Raw genomic sequence first — 23,876 nt, forward strand, 5'->3', positions numbered from 1 at the left:
CAACATCAGACATAATGAAATAAGTGTTATATGGCAATGAAAAAAACAGTTCAAAAACGTAATAATGTTGAGTGAAAACAGTAAGAAACTATCAGTCTTACTGCATGGTATGAAATATGTAGATTTTTTTTTAAGATTTTATTTATTTATTTGACAGACAGAGAGGCAGGTGGGGGCGGGGGGGGGCGGGGAGCAGGCTCCCTGCTGAGCAGAGAGCCCGATACGGGGCTGGATCCCAGAACCCTGGGATCATGACCTGAGCCGAAGGCAGAGGCTTTAAACCACTGAGCCACCCAGGCGCCCCTGAAATATGTAGATTTTAAAAACACAATGTAACATCATTTCAAAAATATACATATTTAATCAATGGAAGATGAATCAGAAAGACACACAATAAACACATTATAAGGAATAACTATGGAAAAGGAAGGGGAATGGACTGAAGGGGAAAAGAAATAAAAGGCAAGAAAAAGAAATAAAATAAAATGGAGACTTTGCCCAGAGGGGTCATAATTTAGTGGGACAAACCAAGGAGTATGTTTAGTTTCATTTCATGCACCTGGTCTAATGGGAGAACAACAGGGAAGGGCAAAGGAGGAACAAGAAAATGCAAGAACTAATTATTAGCCTCTTGAGATTTGTGAAATCCCAAATTAATTTTTTTCATTTTCCCAAACAACTCATATTTGAGTATTTTAAAAGTAGAACATTAATTTTTATCAGTCACTACTTTGAGCCATCTAATGCAAGTTGTATAAAAAGATGATTTTTTCCACATATAAAATATCATATTGTTTCTTCACAGACTGATGCTCACGGATTTGTAGTCCTTATTCTGTTGTTTGCTTAAAATGTCTAATTACTAAAATCAGTAAAATTCAGGTGCCTGGGTGACTCAGTCATTAAGCATCTGCCTTTGGCTCAGGTCACGATCCCAGGTCCTGGGATCAAGGCCCACATCTGGCTCCCTGCTCATTGAGGAGCCTGCTTCTCCCTCTCCCACTCCCCCTGCTTGTGTTCCCTCTCTATGTATCTCTCTATCGGGTAAATAAATAAAATCTTAAAAAAAAAATCAGTAAAAGTCTGAATTATTTGCAAGGCTACCCTCAGTGTCAAACTAGTTATCTCCAACTAGAACTGCAGCGATTCCAAACATTATGGTAACTCTTAGCTTTAACAATGTATTTCTATATGTGTATAAATTTTTTCTTTCCTTTTCTTTTTTCCTTGTGTGTGATATTCAAAGGTTTTTAAGATATATACAGGAACTAGAAAAAATCCATATGTAAAAAAAATCAGAATCAGAATGTAGATAGTGCTCTGTAAACTATTTTTTTGTTTGTTTGCTTGGGTGATTTTTTTTTTTTTTTTTTTTTTTTTTTTTTGCTTAAAAAATATGTTAGCTTCTTCCAGTGTCTTATTCTTCCAACATATGATTTAGAAAATTAGGCTTCACCATAATATTTTTTAGCAAACATACTACTGGACATTTTCACTATTACTAGGACTTTATTCTTCTTAAAAAATGCTGCAGTAAACAAAATGGGTAGAGTTTAATTTTTAAAAGGGACAAGGAGGCTGAAAAAGGGAGTGCGTTAGAATAAACTATGCCTATAAGAAAACCTGATAAGGTTCTGGGGTGCCTGGGTGGCTCAGTTGTTAATCATCTGCCTTCAGCTCAAGTCATGATCCCAGAGTCCTGGGATCCAGCCCAGCGTCAGTGAAGAGTCTGCTTCTCTCTCTCTCCCTCTGCTATTCTCTCTCTCTCTGTCTCTCTCTTTCAAATAAATAAATAAAATCTTAAAAAAAAAAGAAAGAAAGAAAGAAAACCTGATAAGTTTTAACTATCATCTGTTCATGTATCAGATACTAGTCTTCATTGTTCTTTGAAGGCATAAGCTGGTTGCAGTTTTTAGATTAGCAAAACACACTAGATGTTTTGTGCAATCAAGTAATAATTGTTTACATTAATAGTATCATTTCAGGGGCACCTGGGTGGCTCAGTCAGTTGAACAGCTGATTCTTGGTTCAGATCATGATCTCAGGGTCCTGGAAGCAAGCCACAACATGCTTCAGCTCAGTGGGGAATCTGCTGGTGGATTCTCTCCCTCCCTCTGCTCCTCTCCCCAACTTGCATGTGTGTGCCTGTGCTCTCCCCTATAAATATTTTTTTTTACTTTCTTTAAAAAAAGAATATTATCATTTTGAAAATATCATTTCTAACAATAGTGAAGAAGAACTAGGGGAAAGTTTGCATACTTCTTCCCATGGTGAAAAAGCATAACATAACGCAAAGCTCTCCACTCTCTACCCACCTTAAACACCATAACACTTGGGATGAAATACAATAAACCAAAGCACATCATACAGAAGCATGGGAGACCTAGGTTAGGGTTTACTGCAATGCAAGCCAATCTAATTCAACAAATACAAACACAGAACACTGAGCTGTATACTTACTGCATACAAAAGTGAACAAGATGAAATACCTACCTTAAAGACATTTTTTAAAAGACTTTATTTATTTATATGACAGAAACACACAGTGAGAGAGGGAACACAAGCAGGGGGAATGGGAGAGGGAGAAGCAGGCTTCCTGCTGAGCAGGGAACCTGATGCGAGGCTCAATCCCAGGACCCTAGGATCATGATCTGAATAGAAGGCAGATGCTTAGTGACTAAGCCATACACCCCCCTTTAAAGACATTTACAATCTATCGCTGGTGGTGGGATGGGAAAAGCAGGTCTTTTAGGGGAGAGCATATGCTAAGGAAACATGCAAGAGTCTTTTTACTGAACTCTTTTGTAGGACACATTGCACATGCCAATGTAGGAGACTGGAAGTAGAGGCAGATACACGGAATCAGGAACAGATGGGAGCAAGACTTTACGATATATCCAGATATGAAGAGGAATAGGTCTCATCAATAACTAAAGCAATGGCAATAAAAATCCCAAGGGATAAGGAAAGTTAGTGTAAGGCCAGATGGTGATGCCAAATAATGAACCACAAGCAAGTCAGAGGAGGAAAATCTTGTCGAGGGCTTCGTCAATACCTTTAGGTAGAAGACGGCATCTGAAAGAGGCACAGCATGATGCTGGGACGTCCACAGTCCAAAGAGGAAATGGGTGTGGGAACCTCTACAGTCCCTGGAACTCTCTACAGAGCCTGTTCCATAAGCAACATCTACCATAAAGCTAACCTTTTCCTAACCTAAAGCCTGCTGAGATATAAGAGAAAAGAGAAGCTCCATACAGACCTTAACCTCCCAGAACTGAGAACACACACCTCAGTGGCAGCGCCAGCCTGGGAGCTAACATTCACCCAGTGGAAGAAAAAGGCACAAAGACATCAACGCTACCAAAGGCAGTTTCTCAATAAGGGCGGGCCATGGTTTTCCATCACTCTTGCTTACCAATTTCAGACCCAGGAATGAAGATTGAACCTGAAAATAACTTTAGAAAAAGGAGGATTGTGGGGACCAGATAAGTGAAGGAAGAAGATGTTTGAACAAACTACTGCTCACACCTATCTAACATCAGAATCATCTGAAGCCAATGGGTAAAGGCACGGATACCTGCCCCCCCACCTCCTACCTTGGGTGAGTCTGATTGAACAGGTGATTCCCAAAAGTGAGGTCTGGGAATCTATGTGGTACAAAACCTCTCCAAGTGATTCCTATGTGTGATCAGGTTTAGACTCACTTGTACAGAATGAAATCCCTAGCTTCCATAAAGATGTAGAATATATGTATGTATTTTTTCAGCATAAATATGTAAAAGACAAATAAATCCCTGGGCAAGTCCGTAAACATTACCTCGTTTTCTGCTCTGAAAAACAAAGGATATGGAGTAGAAAATAATTTAGATCCCTTATAGTTCCAAAATAACATGATTTTGTGCTTAGTTAAGTGAGAGCTTTGAAGAAAAATTAACTCAAGGAAAAAAAACATCCCATCTGGCCTTACTGAAATATTGTGAAAAAGTTTTCGGATCTAAATTGGTCCCTTTATAGAACTTGCTTTTCTTTTATATGATCTTTTTTCATAATACTCTCTTTAAACTCACAGATACGGCATACTTAAGAAAGAATTGTTATAAATAATGTAAATGCCAGATTCTGTTTTACATACACCAAACAAAATAGCAACGGTACAATGTATCAACATCACAAAGTACATATGATTTACACAGGACGTAAAAACGTCATCTTGACGTTCTTTAAAGGTTCCTGAATTATGTCCTACTTGGTTGGGGGCTGTTTACTCTCTTCGAGACAGTTTTAGCAGCTCAAAAGTGCTGATGCCATCAGTGGTTCTCGGATATAGGAGGCTCCTTTGATCACTTGGCACCTAGAATAGTTCATGGTTCATCGCAGATGGTCAAAAAATATATATGGAATGAATGGATTTACAAATGGGCAAAAATCTTTTTCTTTGCACAAGTTCCCCCACAACGGCTCTCAAGCTATCTATTCCCATTGACAATTTAGTCTCTTTAATATTCTAATGTAATTTTCACTCTACAGTTTTTATATACGAGTTAATAGATTCTGATACCAAGGCGGGATGGGCGACAAGAGCCATATCAACAAGCAAGTCTTGTGACACCAGCTGGGTGTATCACCTGCTAGACCCCAGGACATGACCTTTACCTCCTACCTGCTTGTGCTCACCGACCTTTCTTCCACACTTTTCCTTAAGCTCTTCTTTGCAGCTTACCTCTTAACTCAAGCAGAGAGCGAAACCTCCCCTCCAGCGAAAACAGTGGAGCTGACAAGACCTCCAGCCCGCTGGTCCCACGGACCAGTTTGAGCTTAACCCCTGACTCGCGCCTGCGCAGAAGGGCCATGGGGGGGCGTCCTCTAGAATGACGGACAACTACCTTCACCTCATTACCATACTAAAATCTCCGCCCCTGGAGGAGCCTCATTTACATAACATACACTGTACGTATAGGCGTGCTCCTTAAAGCGAATGCGCGACTATATGCCCCCCTCTGCAGATGAAGCTTCCCTATCTAAATATTCATCTTAACCCTAAATAAAAAGAACCCATCCACTCCTGCTCAGGGGAATCACGGCTTTGGAAGCCATTCCTCATAATGACTTTATTTGCTGCAAATAAAGTTTTCTTTGTTTGCTGGTGGTCTGCACCACCTGGTGCAGTTTCTGACTCACTAAAGAATGAGCTTACACCGGTTAGGTCACAGTTGTCGTACAGTTCAACTGAATTCTGACACTGCCTATGGGGAGATAGCATAATTCCAGAGGTCAAGGGTCTGTCCTACAAGACCACCCCCCATCCCCCACTCCTCCACTCCAGACACCATTTGAAAACACAAGTTGTTATTTGTACTTCCGACCTAACACAGCTACACACCAGAGGTTTTGCTTAATTTGCTAGGGCTGCACACAGAGCTCAAAGAAATATTTTTCTTACTAGATCCCTGGTTTATTAGAAAAGGATACAACTCAGGCATAGCTAGAGCGAAGGGATAGATGCACAGGCAAGGCATGGGGGGAAAGCACAGAGTTCCATGCTGTCCCCAGGTGTTCCACTCTCCCAACACCTCCACAGCTCCCCAGCCCAGAAGCTCCCTGAACTCTGTCCTTTGGTGTTTTTATGGAGGCTTCACTACATAGTCGTGATTGATTAAATCCTTGACAACTGGCAATTAATTCAACCTGCAGCTCCCTTCCTTCCCTAGAGGTTGGGAGGTTGAGGAGCTGGAGTACAGAAAGTTTCAACCCTCCAAACGCCTGGATGGTTCCCCTGGCAATAGCCTCCTTAAGGTTACTTAAGGGCTTTCCAAAGTCACCATTAACATAATAAAAGGCACACTTATCGTTTTTATCACAGGAAATTCTGAGGGTTTTCAGAGACCATGCCAGGAGCCATGTCAAAAATCAAATACGTATTTCTTATTACAAATAAATCCCAATATCACAGAGAGTATAAGCACAGGAATTTCCCCTTATCTGGGGAGGATCTGTTCTAAGACCCACTCCCTCCAAGCCCCCTCTCCCCCCCCACACACACACTCGTGGATGTCTGAAATCGCAGATAATTCCTAACACTGTTTAAACTGGTTTTTTTCCTATACATGCATACCTATGATAAAGTTCATTTATAAATTAGGCAAATGAGATTAACAATAATAACTAATAATAAAATAGAACAATCATAACAATATACTGTAATAAAAGTTATGTGAGTGTGGTCTCTTTCTCTAAGCATTTTACTAGATTGTACTCACCTTTCTTGTGAAGATGTGAAATGAGAAAATGCAAAATAGCAAAGCATTTCATAAGAAATGAGAGGAAGTGAGGTGAATGATGTAGGCATCAGAAGAGAAACATCTGCTCCTGGAAGTGGTAAACTGTGGGTAACAAACTACTGAATGCATGAGACCACAGGGAAAAAACCGCAGGAAGCAAAAAACCACAAAGAAGCAAAACCTAGGTCAAGTAGGAGACTATTGTAAGTTTAGCCTTTAACCACATTCAGCATATACTTAAATTTCAGAAAAGATTCCTGAGCTGTTCTATTACCTACCTGCAAGTGCTGCTTTTCTGCATGACGTCAGCTCGATGATACCCAGAGAGTTTGCAAAAACCGTCATTACTATAAACTACAGGCCAATCCACAATCTGGGCATTTCCCAGTAAGAAACTCGATTCTAAAGAAGAAAGAAGGAAAATGAAGTTTTTTAATCTTCATTTAACAATGTACTTCTTTCAAGGAAACAAAAAGACAAATTTAAGACAAATACAACTATGGTTTGTTATGATACAAAAAATAAAGCCTATTCTTGAGATTGACATAATCAGTTTAACACGATTATCAAATGCGATCTGCAGTAAGTACAAGACTTGCATACAAATTTAAAATTCCACTGAAAAAAAGCCGGTTTATAATACCTCTTTGCATTTGAGTATATTCTAATCTATGAGAACAAGTATGGTTGATATTAAGTAAATGTTAATGACTATAATAATTACACTGAAACACAGATTAATTTATTGAGATTAAGGCTAGAGTCACTTCTCCACTAATTGAGAAAACTATACTTGATAATATTCAGGCAAATTTGTAGGACTGCTCCAAAAATTCTATTATTAAAATTCTGACATGATGGGACAAATTGTCCATTAGATTGATCTTGAGACGTCTAATTTAAAATAACATTGAAGAGGGTGTTTGGGTGGCTCAGTTGGTTAAGCTTTGGACTCTTGGTTTTTGCTCAGCTCATGATCTCCTGGGTCATGAGATCAAGCCCCACAGAGGGCTCTATGCTCAGTGGGGAGTGTGCTTGGGATTCTCTCCCTCTGCCCCTCCACTCACTTGCACACACACACACATGCATGCTCACTCGCTCTTTCAATTAAATAAAATCTTTAAAAGAAATTTAAAATAACTTTGAAGATTCCTTTTTAAAAAATAAAATTATTCAAATATATTATTTTCAACCACATTCTACACCGAATTTGGACACTATGATTATTGTAAATAAAAGGAACATCTCTGGTCTATTTTGCAAGGAGAAGTGATTTTGCTTTAGGTATAAAATAAAATAAGATAAAAACAGAGAAGGAGGCAAACCATAAGAGAATCTTAAAAATAGAGAACAAACTGAGGATTGCTGGAGGGGAGGTGGGTGGGGATAATGGGCTAAATGGGTAATGGGGATTAAAAAGGGCATTTGCTGGGATGAGAACTGGGGGATATATATAAGTAATAAATCACTAAATTTTACTCCTGAAACCAATACTATATGTTAATCAACTTGAATTTAAGTGAAAAAAATTAATACAAAAATAATATCTTTTGATATCACCCCTGATTAAAAATCTAATATTTTAAAAAAGCAAATTTTAAGGGAATACTATACTTCAAAAATTCAAAATATCTGCCAAAAAAATCTCCTTTGAACTCATATTCAAAATAGTGTCCTAAAAGGGAAATTACCTTATGAGTTTAAGACTTTAAGTTTAAATCCTGACTCAAAGTTTGTCTTCATAAAAATAACAGTGCAATTCAACATTTACTAAGAAGCTGCTAAGTAAAAGGCACTAATCTTGGTCAAACAATGGGATAGAATAACGATCAATAAAAGATACCCTTTACTCTCAAAAAAAACTTACATGCTAAGAAAAATAAATATGTAACAACCAATTACAATTTATCAGAATACATGCTAAATCTAGAAGCATTGGATAAAATATGACAAAAATTTGTTTCAAGGCACTAAAAACAAACAAAAGTAGACAAACTAAAAAAAGAAAAAAAAGACAAAACATTAAAAAAAAAGAGAGATACATTAAATAAGATATTCATTTAACTGTCATTCACCAAGAGAGCAAATTTCCAGTTTATACAGTTCATTGCTTATATAGTTCAAGCAGAAAAAGCCTTATGGGACTAAATAGTCAAAAGTCACAATTTGGGGCTACCAGAGCAGCTTGAAGTTGAGGGGGAGATCCTTTAACATATGGAGCCATAAACCTGAATATAAATCTACCTCAAACCTCTGCAATCTCAACTATGCATGCACAAAATGAGACTACAAGAAACCTGTCTACTTCAGCAATGACTACAAGGCAAGAGGTAAGCAGAAATTTCACCAGCTCTGAAGGATAGAAGACAAATTTTTAAGTTCAAGTCCTATCAAGTTAGATAAGCTTGGTAAATAAGTTCTCCATTTAAGCCACAAAAATGTCATCCTTTAGGAATAAGAAACAAGTCCTAGAATAATGGGTTATAAACTGGGACTAACATTAAAAATGTGGAGTGTAGGGGCGCCTGGGTGGCTCAGTGGGTTAAGCCGCTGCCTTCGGCTCAGGTCATGATCTCAGGGTCCTGGGATCGAGTTCCACATCGGGCTCTCTGCTCAGCAGGGAGCCTGCTTCCCTCTCTCTCTCTGCCTGCCTCTCCATCTACTTGTGATTTCTCTCTGTCAAATAAATAAAATCTTTAAAAAAAAATGTGGAGTGTACACTTACACACACACTCGCACAAAGCTAAAATCATAATCAAGGAAACCCCCCCCCGTAATTTACCTGCTTTTTACAATGTATGAACACAATGTCCAGTATACACTTAAAAACTATTAAACAGGAAAGAAAGAGAAAATTTTTATGATAATTGAGGGGAAAAATAAGCAATAGAAAGAGAGGTCAATATGGGAACAGAAATAAACAATACAACTTCTGGAATAAAAAATTCAGGGGTGTCTGGGTAGCTCAGTGGGTTAAAGCCTCTTCCTTTGGCTCAGGTCATGATCCCAGGGTCCTGGGATCGAGCCCCGCATCAGGCTCTCTGCTCGGCGGGGAGCCTGCTTCCCCCTCTCTCTCTGCCTGCCTCTCTGCCTGCTTGTGCTCTCTGTCTGTTAAATAAATAAATTTTTTTAAAAATCTTTAAAAAAATTCATTGAATAGGTTTAATAGTACAATGAACACTAAGAATTAACAGTTTAAAAACATATCAATGCAAATGATTCCAAACTGAAGCAAAAAGAAAAAGAGATTAAAAGATGTTCCATAGGACAATATCAAGCAGTCTAAAACATATGTAGTTGAGTATGGGAGAAAAATAAAAAAGACAGAATTGGGCACAAATGTCATATGAATAAAGGATAACTAAAATTTCTCAAATTACATGAAAAATAACAACGTAGAGATCTTAGTTCAGTAAACCTCAAGCAAGATAAATGCAAGCAAAGCCACAGTACAAAGATGGGTAAAAGCAAAACTGAAAATAAAAAATAAGGCGATAAAAATATATGCTTATAAAAAATAAAAAATTTAAAAAAAAAGTAAGGCAAAAAGTCTTTTAAACACCCAAAGAAAGAAGATTATTTAAATATGTGGGGGGGGCCCCATGGGAGAGATAATAATTATAGCATACAAATCCTGAAATACAAAAATGACCAAAAAACAATGAAATGACATCTTTAAAATATTGAAAGGAAAATATTTATCAACCTAGATTTTCATCTAGAGCAAAGTATCCTTCAAAATTGAAGACAAAATAAAGACACATTCAGAAACAAAACAGGAAGAATTAATTGCCAGCAAAATCACAGCAAAACAAACGTGGCAGGAGTTTTAGTTGAAAGGAAAAAAGAATCAAAATAATAATAATGATGACCCTCACAAAAAAAGTCAAGAAGGTAAAAACAAACAACTGGTGGGACAAACAGAAAACAAAACCACTGGGGGTGCCTACGTGGCTCAGTAGGTTGAATGTATAACTCTTGATTTTGGCTCAGGTTATGATCTCAAGGTCATGATCTCAAGGTCAATGGGATAGAGCCCTGCACTGGGCTCCACACTCAGTGGGGAGTCTCCTTGAGATTCTTGCTCTCCCTCTCTGTTTGCCCCTACCCCCATGCTCTCTCTCTCTGTAAAATAAATAAATAAATCTTTAAAAAAAAAAAAAAAGTAAACCATGGCATGGTAGCCCTAAATCCAACCATACCAAGCATTACATTAAATGTAAATGGAACAAATAGACTAATTAAAAGACAAAAATTTCCAGACTGGATTTTAAAACAAAGAAACTGATAGTTTACTATTTCTAAGAAAGCCACTTAAAGTATAAAGACAGAGACACATTGAAAGTGAAAGTGTGGTGAAACACACTACATTAACACTAAGCATAAGAAAGTAAAAGTAGCTACATTAATGCAAAATAAAGCAGTCTTAAAGACAAGGATAACAGAGATAAAAGCAACAATTAACGATAACAAAAGGGTCAATTCATTAAGAAGACAATTCTCTCGATATCTATTAATGAAAACTAAAGACTCAGATGACTCCAGGCTCAGTGAAATCTTTCAAATATTTAAATAAAGCATAAAATAAATATTATACAAACTCTCTGAAAATATATGAGGAAACATTTCTGAACTTGTTTTATGAGGTTATCAAATAGAAATAGCAATATATATATTATATATAACCAAGTAGGGTTATCTTATCAATGTAAGGATGATTTATCATTATGAGATCGACCAATGTAATCAATTATATCAACAGAATAAAAGAAAAAAAAATCATATCTCAATAGATGTAGAAAAAAAATTTGACACACTTATTAATGATTAAAATCTCTGAGAAAACCTGAAAAGAAGGAAACTTCTCAAACTGAGGATACCTACTAAAAAAATCTATAGCTAACATTATTTTTAAAAGTAAAATATTGAATAACTTCCCCCCAAGATCAGGAAAAATTTAAGGATGTATATTCTCTACCCTTATGCTTAACTTTTTATTGGTGGCCCAACCAATAAACCAAAAGGAAAAAAAAAACCACAAAGGACATAAATATTGGAAAGGAAGATAAAATTGTTTTCTACTTGCAGATGGCATTAAGGAATTAAGGCATTAAGAAATATTCAAAGGAACACCTAAAATTAAGTGAATCTGGCAAGGTTGCAGGATATAAAGTTAATATAAAAGTCAATTTTGTTTCTATATACTAACATTAAACAACTGGAAAATGAAAAACAATTTCACTTAGAATGATACAAAAATATAAAATACTTAAGAATAAATTTATCAGAAGATGTGCAGGACCTCTAGAGTGAAAGCTAAAAAAACTCTGGTTAAGTAAATTAAGAAACACCTAGACAAAAAATGAGCTATGCCACACTCATGAATGGAAACAATATTTTTAAGACATCAATTCTCTGCAAATTGATCTATAGATTCAACACAATCCCAATGAGCATATAAATGGGCTTTTCTGAAGTAACTGGCAAAGTAACCATAAAATGTTTATGAAAGTACAAATTACCTAAAATAATCCAAAATAAAATCTGAAAAAGAAGATCCAAGTTGGAGAAACATACAACCAGGTTAAATTGTTCAGATATAGAACCTCACAAAAATGGTCTATTGATTTTTTGCATAGATGCCAAGGAAGTTTAATGGGTAAAGAAAAGTCTTTTCAATGAACTGTGCTAAAACAACTATATATCTACATGAGCAAAAACTGAACCATGACTACTACCTCACACCACACATATGTACATGCACACAAAAATTTTAAATGGGTGATCAACCTAAATAGAAAAGTGAAAACTAAAAAGAAAACGTGGGAGAAAATCTTTGCCACTTTAAGGAAGACAAGAATTTCTTAGATAAGACTTCCTTAGCAATCACCATAAAAGTAAGTGTTGATAAATAAATTAGACGTATCAAATTAAAATCAGCTGCTCATTCAAGGACACTGTCAAAAAAGTGAAAAGGAAATCCACAGACTGAGGAAAAAATACTTACAATACAGAGAAAGCCCTCCTATCCAGAACATACCCAAAAATCCTACAGAGAGACAAATGAACCAATGAACAAAATGGGCAAATGACTCAAACAGACACTTCCCAAAAGAAGATATACAATGGCCAATAACCACAAGAATAAGATGTTCACCATCATTGGGCATCATGGAATACAAATTCAAAGCTCAATGATATATCACTTCTCAGCCACTGGGGTGGCTATAAAGATTAATAATACAAAATGTTGGTAAGAATGTGAAACAACTAAAAGTCTTTATAAAATTAATAATGAGAATATAAAATGGAACAATCAGTTTGAAAAAGAGTTTCTTGCACAGTTAAATATTTAACTATGACCCAGAGATTTCATTTTTAGGCATTTACTCAGTGAAAAGAAAACATATGTTAACAATAAGACTTGTAGAAAATGTTCACATCACATTTACTCATAGTAGCCAAAAACTGAAAACAATGCAAATGTCCATCAACAAGAGAACAGATTAAAAATTTTACATATTCATACAAGAAAATCTAGTCAGCTCTAAAATGGAACAAATGACTCATACATGCAACAACACAGATGAATCTGATAAACATTACAATGATTGAAAGAAGTCAGAAGCTATAATTTCATTTATATGAAGTTCAAATACAGGCAAAGTTAATCTATGGTGATAGAGATCAGAACAATTATGGCTAAAGGGAAGGGGTAGGAGAACTGGCAGGAAAGACAAAAAAGAAACTTTCTGGTGAAGGTCATTGTTCTCTTATAGAGGTGTAAGTCACACAAGTGTATACATTTGTCAAAACCAACTAAACTGAACACTTAAGATCTGTGTATTTTAATTACATCAAATTTAAAAGAAAACACAAGGAAGACAAAAGACCAGAGACTCAGAAGTTTAGGAAAGCTGTGACATTTGAAATGAACCTTAGTGACAAGAATGGTAATACCACCTTTTCTTGGTACATAGAGTGGTTAAAGTAGAGATTAAAATGAGCACCCCCAGAGAAAGGGGAACCCTCCTACACTGTTGGTGGGAATATATGCTGGTGCAGCCACTCTGGAAAACAGCATGGAGGTTCCTCAAAAAGTTGAAAATAGTGCTACCCTATGACCCAGCAATCACACTGCTATGTATTTACCCTAAAGATCCAAATGTAGTGATCCGAAGGGGCACATGCACCCAAATGTTTATAGCAGCAATGTCCATAATAGCCAAACTATGGAAAGAACTGTTGGACAGTTGGACTGTTGAATCCAGCAACAGAAAAACAGATAAAGAAGATGTCATATATATATATATATATATATATAATTCCATCATATATATGATGGAATACTATGCAGCCATCAAAAACCCCAAAATCTTGCCATTTGCAATGATGTGGATGGAACTAGAGGGTATTATGCTAAGTGAAATAAGTCAATCAGAGAAAGAAAATTATCATATGATCTCTCTGGTATGAGGAATTTAAGAGGCAGGGCAGGGAGTCGTGGGGGGGTAGTGAAGGGAAAAATGAAATGAGATGGAACCAGAGAGGGAGACAAACCATAAGAGACTTTTAATCTCAGGAAACAAACTGAGGGTTGCTGTGGGGAGGTGGGTAAGGATAGTGTAGCTGGTCAATGAACACTGAGGAGGGTGTGTGCTATGGTGAATGCTGTAAGTTGTATAAGACTGATGATTCACAGACCTGTACCCCTGAAGCAAACAATACATTATATGTTAATTTTAAAAAATAAAACAAACAAAAATAAATAAATAAAATGAGCATCCCATAAAAAATGCTTCATAAAGTATAAATTCCTCTATAAGTATATGACATTTTCATTTATGTATACATCAAAAATAAAAATTATAGTGTGATTATCAAAGATTAACTTTTCTCCTCTTAGCCCAGGTTGGGTTCTACTCAGTTTGCTCCTGCTAATCCATATGCTCTCCACTTCATGAGTGGGCCGCTGTGGCAGTCCATTCAGCTACATGGTCTCCCTGCCTCAACTGGTCTTGTTTGTCACACTAATGTTCACTTGTCCCCCCAAATCCCAGCCTCCATCTTACCACTCCTCCTCCAGATCAAGACTCCCCCAAGTGCTTACACTATCTGATTCTCTCCCAGACTTAGAAAGCTTAGAGAACTTCACTCTCCCTACTTACACAAACATATTTCTCACTACTTCTAAAGTCCATACTATTGCAGTTAAGTCCGTTTTCTCATCATGGCCCCAAAATATACTCATCCATGATGCCTACTGTCCACTTGAGATGCTTTTCCCCCATCCCTTTACCTATCAAACCTTTCAGAACCAGGTCACTCTACTTTCTGCATGACACATTCAATGAGTACCACTCAGCATAATCCCTCCTGGATACCACCATATGTTTCTCCAACCCTTCACTGGACAAATTTTGCATAAAAGATGTCTACTCTCATTAGTTCCATCTTCTCAGCTCCTGTTCACTTGACTCACTCCTATCTGGTTTGTTCCTTACCACTCCAGGACAACCAAGATCACCAATAACCTCTCCATGTCCCCAAACCCAAAGGATGCCTTTTACTGATCTCACTTGACACTTCAGAAGCACTGTTAACCACTGCCTCCCTAAAATTTCTCGACCCTTAGCTTTCATAAAATGACCTTCCTTCAGTTCTTTCAACAGTCCTCCATTTCCTTTGCAGGCTCAATATTCTTTGTCCAGTGAGTATATATTAGAGTTTCTCCACATCAGTTCCTCTTATACTTCACCTGTCCCCATAGATTCACTAGGTGGTAACTTTGTATCTACAAACCAGACCTCTTTTATAAACTCTAGATCTTGATATTCCCATTGACCTAGATATCCTCTTAGATATCTCAAATGGACCTCAATATCTTAGAGAATGGGATTACCATCCATGCAGTTATGTAAGCCATAAATCTAGGAGCCATCATTCAATATCCTTCTCATTATTATTATATCTATTCCATTACATAATCCTATAAATTTTGTCCCCTCAATCTTTCAAATTTCTCCATTTCTCTGGATCCTCACTATCATCATCCAAATCCAAACTTCTAACACCTCTCCCCCAGATCACTCCAATAGTTATCTCATTGATTTGTACCAGTCCTCTCTGGGGTTTTTTCAGTGGATTGTCCACACTGAAGCCAGAGAGGTCTTTCCAAATTTCCAATTGAATCATGTTCCCTCCCGGTAAGTCGCTTATAATGGCTCTCAGAATGCTCAGATCCTTGACATGACCTGTAATGACTTCAAAGTTTGTCAAATCAACCACAGCCAAATTTTTCTTATATTTTTGTAAGCTTCAAGCTCTCTCCCAACATAGGACCTTTTTACTTGTCGTTCTCTTCCTTACTTATCTGATTGACACTTGCAGTTACTTAGATTTTAACTGTCATGACCTCTGTAAATCTTTCCCTGACCTTCTGGCCAGGTCATACCTAATAATTTTAGACATCACCCACCTCTTCCACACAGCCCTTAACACAGTTACAATTTTACACCTATTTGTGTTATGATATGATGAATGCATATCTGCCTGTTGGACTGTAAGTTCTGTAATACAGAGCCTATACCCAGTTTGGTCCTATTTGATCCCCCTGTACCTAACACAGTGTCTGGCCCATAGTAGATGCTTGCTTCTTGGTTGACTGTATCAATAAACAAATGAGTTAATGTAGTCCTGCAGGGATCTCTCTTTATATATGTAATATCATAAAATTTAATATGCGATGCCTCTCTAAATACTTCATATATATGCTATTTTTAACTTCTCAGATAATATAGTCCTTGGGATTATGAATTTTTTGCCTGCTGTGCCTAGAAGAGTTGCAATATGGTAATTACTTATTGATTGAAATAACTGCTTCTATCCCAGGAAATAGAAAACAAATATTCTTAAAAAGGTCCTAATGAAGGAGGTTTTCTCTCCCCCAGAAACTAAGCAAACCAGTGTTTTCAAACTTGTTTTAAGTTGAAACTCATAGTAAGAAATTAATTTTATATAGTACCTCAAAAATGTATTTGCACAGATATACACACATACCTATACAAATACACAACTAAAAAAAAATCTCAAACAATACTTACTATATGAGATCTTCTTTTTTTATTCTATTTCAATTTTTTGGTGTGCTAGTCAAGACCCATTAAATCAATTTTATACACTAAAGTAAGGGTTATATCTCACAAAATCCTGAACATCCCCAAATTCTTACTGACTTACCCCTGTCATAAAAAGACTTGTTTTCAAGACATTTGTTAGGATTTGGATCAGGAGCTTTAATTGCTCCTAGTTAATTCTGCTATTAAAAATATTAAACTGCTCCCACCATACCATTTTCAATAATGCTACAATAAGAAAATCAAGCCTCCAGCTCAGTAGGGCCCAACTATGATTATTCATTTATTGTTGATATATTATGTAAAAACTATGTAATAAGTAATGTATGCTATATAATAACAAAATTAAAGCAACCATTAGCAACCATTAGCCCAAATTCTGTGCTAGGCATTGGGACAGATGTCATATCTATTATCTCTAATCTGGAAAACAACTCCACTCTGCAGTGAGTCAGACTCACCAAGCCCAGATTTCCTAGAAACAGTGACTAGACCACAGGTTCCCTAAATTCTAATTCTTGACTGAGATATCTACAAATTCAAACATTTTCTAGGTGAAATTATGTCTTTTTTTTTTTTTCTTGTGATGGAAAAGTAGGTAGTCAAAGAGTGAAGAAGTCCTAAAGCAACACAATGTAGGCAAAATTAATTCTCGTATTAGCTTGGAGGCAGAGTTGTTTGGTGGGGGAAAAAATACAGTTGGAATCAATCCCTTTTTTCAAAATATACCTGATTTTAGCCAATAATCATAGAGTATGGACTATTCAGATATTTACCTAGATACATACTAGAGTATTTTCTGACAGGTTCAATCAGACCTAGCAACTCAGAAGAGAGTTTCTTAAACCAACTTAAAGATTAAACAAATAGTCCAGGAAATAGGGTGTCCATTCATCTTTATGTTTCAAGTTGGATTTTATTCATTTAGACCACCAGAGAGTGAAGTGACTACGTGTTCACTAGGTCTTACTTCAAGATCCTAACAATTACATGTGCTCTTGGTTTATGGAGGACAAGCATAAGAACTGCTTTTATCACTTCTGAATGCTTTATAAAGCTGTAATTGAGAAAATTAGCCACAGTGCCAGGGACTTCATATAACAAATCATCTACCGGTAAATATTCATAACAATCAAATTACCACAAAGAGCCCTGTCCGCAAACTATCTGCCAGTACTTGGATCCCCTATCAATACTCCCAAGGGAGCTACTCTGAAACACCTAGGGAGTTATAGTTAGGTTATTGTTTTCCTCACACACAAACTAGAGAGACCAGTATCTACCATTCTGGGTAATTTATGGAGATGAAATAGAGTAATCCAAGCAAAATCTTTATAAATCAACTATTAGAGCAAAAGGTCTTTATAGCAATGGGTGTTATATGCAATTGATAAATTATTGAACTACATCTGAAACTAATGATGTACTATAAATTGGCTAATTGAATTTATATTTTAAAGAAGTCTTAGTAAACTAATAACTGTTATTATTTATTATGCACAAGATTCTTGTACAACTATGTCATTTATGCAGAGAGAGTTTTCTATGTGTGAGTTCTCTATGTGTATGTACAAGCAAAGAACTAGAAAAAATATTTAAATGTTGATCATGCAAATCAAAACCTATAAAATTGTATTTGTCACTGAAAGCTGAACTACAAAATAAACTGTTGGGGGGGTCACGAAGAACGAGAAACAGATTTCCTTTTCATGTCAAAGGCTAAATTAGATGAAAACTGATAAATATTAAATAGACAGTCCAGGATTTTCCTTTGGATATTTGTCTGTTTGTTAACTGAAACACAATTTGTGGATTTGAAATATTCATACAACTGTTCCATTTCCCTGTAGTCATGAAAATTACTCTTTCGGTGAATGTGAAATCTGGTATTATTAACAAACATTAAGAACAGGATAGCAAATTAATTAAAATTGTTTCCTGGAAAATTTTAATTTCCTTTGGCTTTCAAACATGGTGAGGAAAAGCAGTCTGCCTACTGAGAGATAACTTCTCTGCAAAGGAGGAGAGTTGCAAATCTTTTTCTTTTTTTTTTAAGAAATTTTTTAATTTATTTATGTGACAGACAGAGATCACAAGTTGGCAGAGAGGCAGGCAGAGAGAGAGAGAGAGGATGAAGCAGGCTCCCTGTTGAGCAGAGAGCCCGATGCAGGGCTTGATCCCAGGACCCTGAGATCATGACCTGAGTGGAAGGCAGAGGCTTTAACCCACTGAGCCACCCAGGCACCCGGTGAGTTGCAAATCTTGAACGTGAGATCAGTTCAGAAGTTTTGGAAACATAAAGCTATTAAGGAAATTGCCCAGAATTCTTAGTGACTGCTACCATCGTTACTGTTCTGAACTAAATATTTGTGTCCTCCTAAAATTCATACGTTAAAACCCTACCTCTCATGCATTGGGAGGTAGAGCCTTTGGGACGTGGTTAGGAGTCAATGAGGTCATGAGGGTGAAGTCCTGCACGAATGGGAATAGTGCCCTTTTAAGTGTCACAAAACGGTTTGCCTCTTCTGCTCTGCTCTTTACCATGTGAGGAAACAACAAGAAGCTCGCTGTCCACAACCAGGAAAAGGGTTCTCACCAGAACCCAACTGTCCTGGCACCTTGATCTTGGACTTCCAAGATTGATACAAATAAATTTCTGTTGTTTAGAAACCATTCAATTTATGCTATTTTGTTGGAGTAGTCCAGATAGATTAAGACATTCCTCAACTAACCCTGACAGGGAAACCAGTTCTGATTTGTCCTCACAGTTCCTAGCACACCAAGAGCCGTGAATTCTGAGAAATTCAACCTCCTTGGGATCCAGGCTATTTCAGTCCTTGAAGATGTTTGCAAGTATTTCCTTCCAAATGATTCAAATACACAGTATGATCCTGCATGAGGGGCCTAAAAATCAGGTCATAATCCCTATTCGGTGTTAGAAGTCTAGTACGATATTTTGGAAATGCAATTCTACAGAGTACATTCTTTTCTTTTCTTTTCTTTTTTTTTTTTTTTTAGATTTTCTTTATTTATTCCAGAGAGAGAGAAAAAGCAGGGCGAAGAGCAGAGGGAGAGGGACAAGCAAACACTATGCTTAACACTGAGCCTGATGGGGGACTTGATCTCAGGACCCTGAGACCATGACCTGAGCCTGAAATCAAGAGTTTGATGCTTAACCAACTGGGTCACCCAGGTGCCCCATACACAAGCAGAATCTTGAATGAATTTCTGCAAAGAGGCTAAGTCTTGAAACACTTCCTGTTCTACCAGGACCTTCCAGTATTTTCTCAGAAATGGACATGAAACAAATCAAGCACTCTTCCCTCATGGATTTGAAGGTCAAAAAATAAATCACAAGATCCTGATTCAAAAATGATCCAGTAGGATCATTATGTGTTTCTCCCAATTTTGACTGCCCTTTTCATTGAGACGGAGATTGAGGAGCATTGGAAGGGGCCCCCAGGAGTTACTCATTCCAGGACTTACCCCTCAAAGATTCTGTTTTAATAGATCTGGGGTGAGATCCAGGCATCAGTGTTTTGTTTTTGTTTTTATTTTTATTTTTATTATTTTTTTTTTTTTAGTGTTTTGTTTTTAAACCGTCGGAGGTGGTTCTAATGTGCAGCCAGAGTGGAGAAGCACTAATCTATTGCAGTAACCCCAAATACTGGTGGCTGCAATAGAATCCTGCCATGAGTGTCAAAACTGTCAAAAATACTGACTGCTAAATTCTAATACAGACACACTGAACAGAATCCCTCGAGATGGAATGCAAAAATACAGCCTCTGAAGGAAAATCCCAAGCTCAACCAGGTTTGGGGAACTGACCTAGTACTTCGCTACTCCAAGTGTCCACCACTCCCACCTGGATGTCTGCTAGCAAGGCAGACTCTGGGAACCCCCACAGACCTGATGAATCAGAACCTGCCTGTTAACAAGATCATCAGGTCATCCTCAAGCCCACAAATGCACTCATTTTACACATTCTTTCTTTCTTTTCATGGACGGGAAAGCAGGCCCGGAAAGTTACAGGACCTGGCACACACAGGAAAAGAGTGTCTGGTGAAAGATAAACACCCAGCCAGGCCTCACTGTCTAAGACTTTCTATCCTATCAAAGCGCATTTCTGAATTACTATCTAAATTTTTGTTTTGCTGTGTCTGAATATAAAAGAAGGACTTCCTCTTTAAAATGCCCTTTCTTCAGGTAACAGGAAAATATCCATATTCTATGTCCCTGCATATTAATCCCATTCTTAAAGGAGATCATACAGAACTATGAGGTCGATAGTCCTGACTGATAAACATTTCTCAAGGAGAAGTTGCAGTCAGTCAACGACAATATAAAAGCATGAGAGATGTTCCTTCCCTTTCTATAGCAATTCTGGGAAGAAGTCTTTTCCTCTGAGCTGTTGCCACACTGCATCTGGCATGATGAGATAGTTTTTTAAAAAATTTTTTGTTTTACCTTGTTTTTATGAAAACTATACCCTTCTGTGGTCCAGAGATTCCATGGACATTAACAAGGTGAAACACATTTGGGGGGATTAACTCTCTCTCTCTCTTTCTCTTTCATTCCCTCCCTCCCTCTCCCTCAACTTCCTTATGCAAGTTACCCGAAAGAGCTGAGTTTCAGAGTGCTAACACAGAGAAGTTTTCAGATTTTTAAGGAGGTGATAAAACACACACGAGAATTCTAGAGTACGAAGGAGGAGAGAAGATATCAAGTGGGGGTGAGAAAGGGAAAGCCCTTCACTAAAGGAATCCAGAACACCGAATGAAACACTTTCCTTAGTGTATAGTTTTTCCAAGGTCTAGTGTCGCCTCTGAGGACAATCGACTGGATTTTCTATGTTCGTATCATCCTAACTTTGGAGAAGCACAACACCCAGAAACCAGCACTGTTATTCGGAAAGCCTTATAACCCCAGGACAGGGATCCTCCAACAGAGGTTCAGTTGCAGGTGGAAACCCCGAAAGCTGGCTGAGTTCTATTTCAAGCTGCTCTCCAGAACCCCTGGGCCTTTGTGAAGAAGGGCTGAGTACAGGTACTCATAGCTCCAAGTAGGACCTCACCCTCCAAATCTTCTGATTCAAAGAGCTAAAGAATGTACATTCCAAAAATCAGTGATCTCAAAGAAATGGGAAAGCATTCTATGCTCATGGATTGGAAGAACATTGTAAAATGTCATGCTACTCAAAGCAATCTACACATTTAATGCAATTCCTATCAAAATACCCCCAGCATTTTTCACAGAACTAGAACAAACAGTCCTAAAATTCGAATGGAGCAAAAATAATAATAATAATAATAATCCCAAAGAGCCAAAGCACTCCTGAAAAAGAAAAACAAAACTGGAGGCATCACAATTCTGGATTTCAAGTTAACTTACAATGCTGCAGTCATCAAGACAGTATGATACTGGCACAAAAACAGACCCATGGATCAATGGATCAGAATAGAGAACCCAGAAATGGGCCCACAACTATATGCTTAACTAATCTTTGACAAAGCAGCAAAGAACATCAATGGAAAAAAGATAGTCTCTTCAACACACAGTGTTGGGAAAACTAGACAGCAACATACAGAAGAACGAAACTGGACCACTTTCTTACACCGTACACAGAGATAAATTCAAAATGGATGAAGGATCTAAATGTGAGACAGGAAACCATCAAAATTCTAGAGAAGAACACAGGCAGAAACCTCTTCTACCTCAGCCATAGAAACTTCTTTCTAGACACATCACCAGAGGCAAGGGAATCAAAAGCAAAAATGAATGATTGGGACATCATCAAGATTAAAAGCTTCTGCACAGCAAATGAAACAATTGACAAAACTGAAAGGCAGCCTAGGGAATGGGAGAAGATATTTGCAAATGACATATTGGATAAGGGGTTAGAATCCAAAATCTTTTAAGAAATTGTATCAAACTCAACACCTCCCCCCCAAAAAAACCCAAAAAATCCAGTTAAGAAAGAGGCAGAAGACAAGAATAGACATTTTTCCAAAGAAGACATCCAGATAGCCAACAGGCACATGAAAAGATGTTCAACATCACTCATGATCAGGGAATACAAATCAAAACCATGATGAGAGACCACCTCACACCTGTCAGAATGGCTGAAATTAACAACACAGGAAACAACAGGTGTTGGTGAGGATTCAGAGAAAGGGGAATCTTCTTACTGTTGCTGGGAATGCAAACTAGTGCAGCTAGTCTGGATAGTATACAGGTTTCTCAAAAAATTAGAGATAGAACCACCCTACGATCCAGCAACTGCACTACTAGACACTTACCCAAAAGATACAAAAATACTGATTCAAAGGGGTACATACACCCCAATGTTTATAGCAGCTTTATCAACAATCACCAAACTATGGAGAGAGCCCAAATGTCCATCAGCTGATGAGTGGATGAAGAAGATGGGGTATGTGTATGTATATGTATGTATTATAGACACAATAGAATATTACTCAGCCATTAAAAAGAAGGAAATCTCGCCATTTGCAATGATGTGGATGGAGCTAATGTGTATTATCCTAAGTGAAATAAGTCAGCTAGAAAAAGACAAATACCACATCATCTTACTAATTTGTGGTATTTAAGAACAAGAACAGATGAACCTAGGGGAAGGGGGGAAAGAAAAAATTGAGAGAGAGAAATAAACCATTAAAGACTCTTAATGATGGAGAGCAAACTGAGGGGGCTGATAGTGGGAGGGGGGGAAGATGGGCTAGATGCATGACGGGGATTAAAGAGGGCCCTTGTTGTGATGAGCCCTGGGAGTCGTATGTAAGTAATGAATCATTGAATTCTACTCCTGAAACCAATATTGTACTGTATGTTAACTAACTAAAATTTAGGTTAAAAAAAAAAAAAACAGTGACCAACAAGGAAAATTTGAAGCTTAAAAGCAACACAGTAAAATTCATGTAGTAATTGCTAATGTTTTCCAAAAGGGTTTGGTTAAAGGGCATTTCCACAATGCTATTTGTCAAATATTTATTATAGAATTGAGGTTTGGGTTTGAAATTTTGGCTTTATTAAAAAATGTACTTTGTTTCTGGTCTGAATCAGCCTCTTATTAAAATATGAAGCTACATGTTTCTAGTCCACAAGAACAGCCAGACTGACCAAGCTAATTACCTAGCCTGTGGTACTCTTTCCTGAACTTCTGTAAAAAGAATGCAGGAGTCCCCTGTGCACACAATCACTGAACTAAGCTTCCTTTGGCTGCATTCTTCTTCACTTTAAGGGAATGAAAGGGAGGTAGAAAACAAAGGGATGATGCAGGTGATGTCCAAGGCTTCACTCCAAACCCAGCTCATAGGCAAATCTTCACTACTTCTATCTAGACCCAGATGTTTGCACCAAACACCAGAAAGGCACCCTTCACACCTCTTCATATATACCATCTGATTCATCACTAAACCCTAATAATTCTACCAATGAAACATGT

General features: G+C 37.3%; 1 protein-coding gene across 1 annotated transcript in view; it reads right to left on the reverse strand.

Moving 5' to 3' along the window:
• KCNH5 (potassium voltage-gated channel subfamily H member 5) overlaps positions 1-23,876 on the reverse strand; it is a 304,115-nt gene that overhangs the window by 266,479 nt on the left and 13,760 nt on the right. The window contains exon 2 of the mRNA XM_032344425.1: positions 6,557-6,680. Coding sequence (XP_032200316.1) covers positions 6,557-6,680 — 124 coding nt within the window. The remainder of the gene's footprint in view (positions 1-6,556; positions 6,681-23,876) is intronic.

Source organism: Mustela erminea, chromosome 5 (genome assembly GCF_009829155.1).
Source record: "Mustela erminea isolate mMusErm1 chromosome 5, mMusErm1.Pri, whole genome shotgun sequence".
Taxonomy (NCBI): Eukaryota; Metazoa; Chordata; class Mammalia; order Carnivora; family Mustelidae; genus Mustela; species Mustela erminea.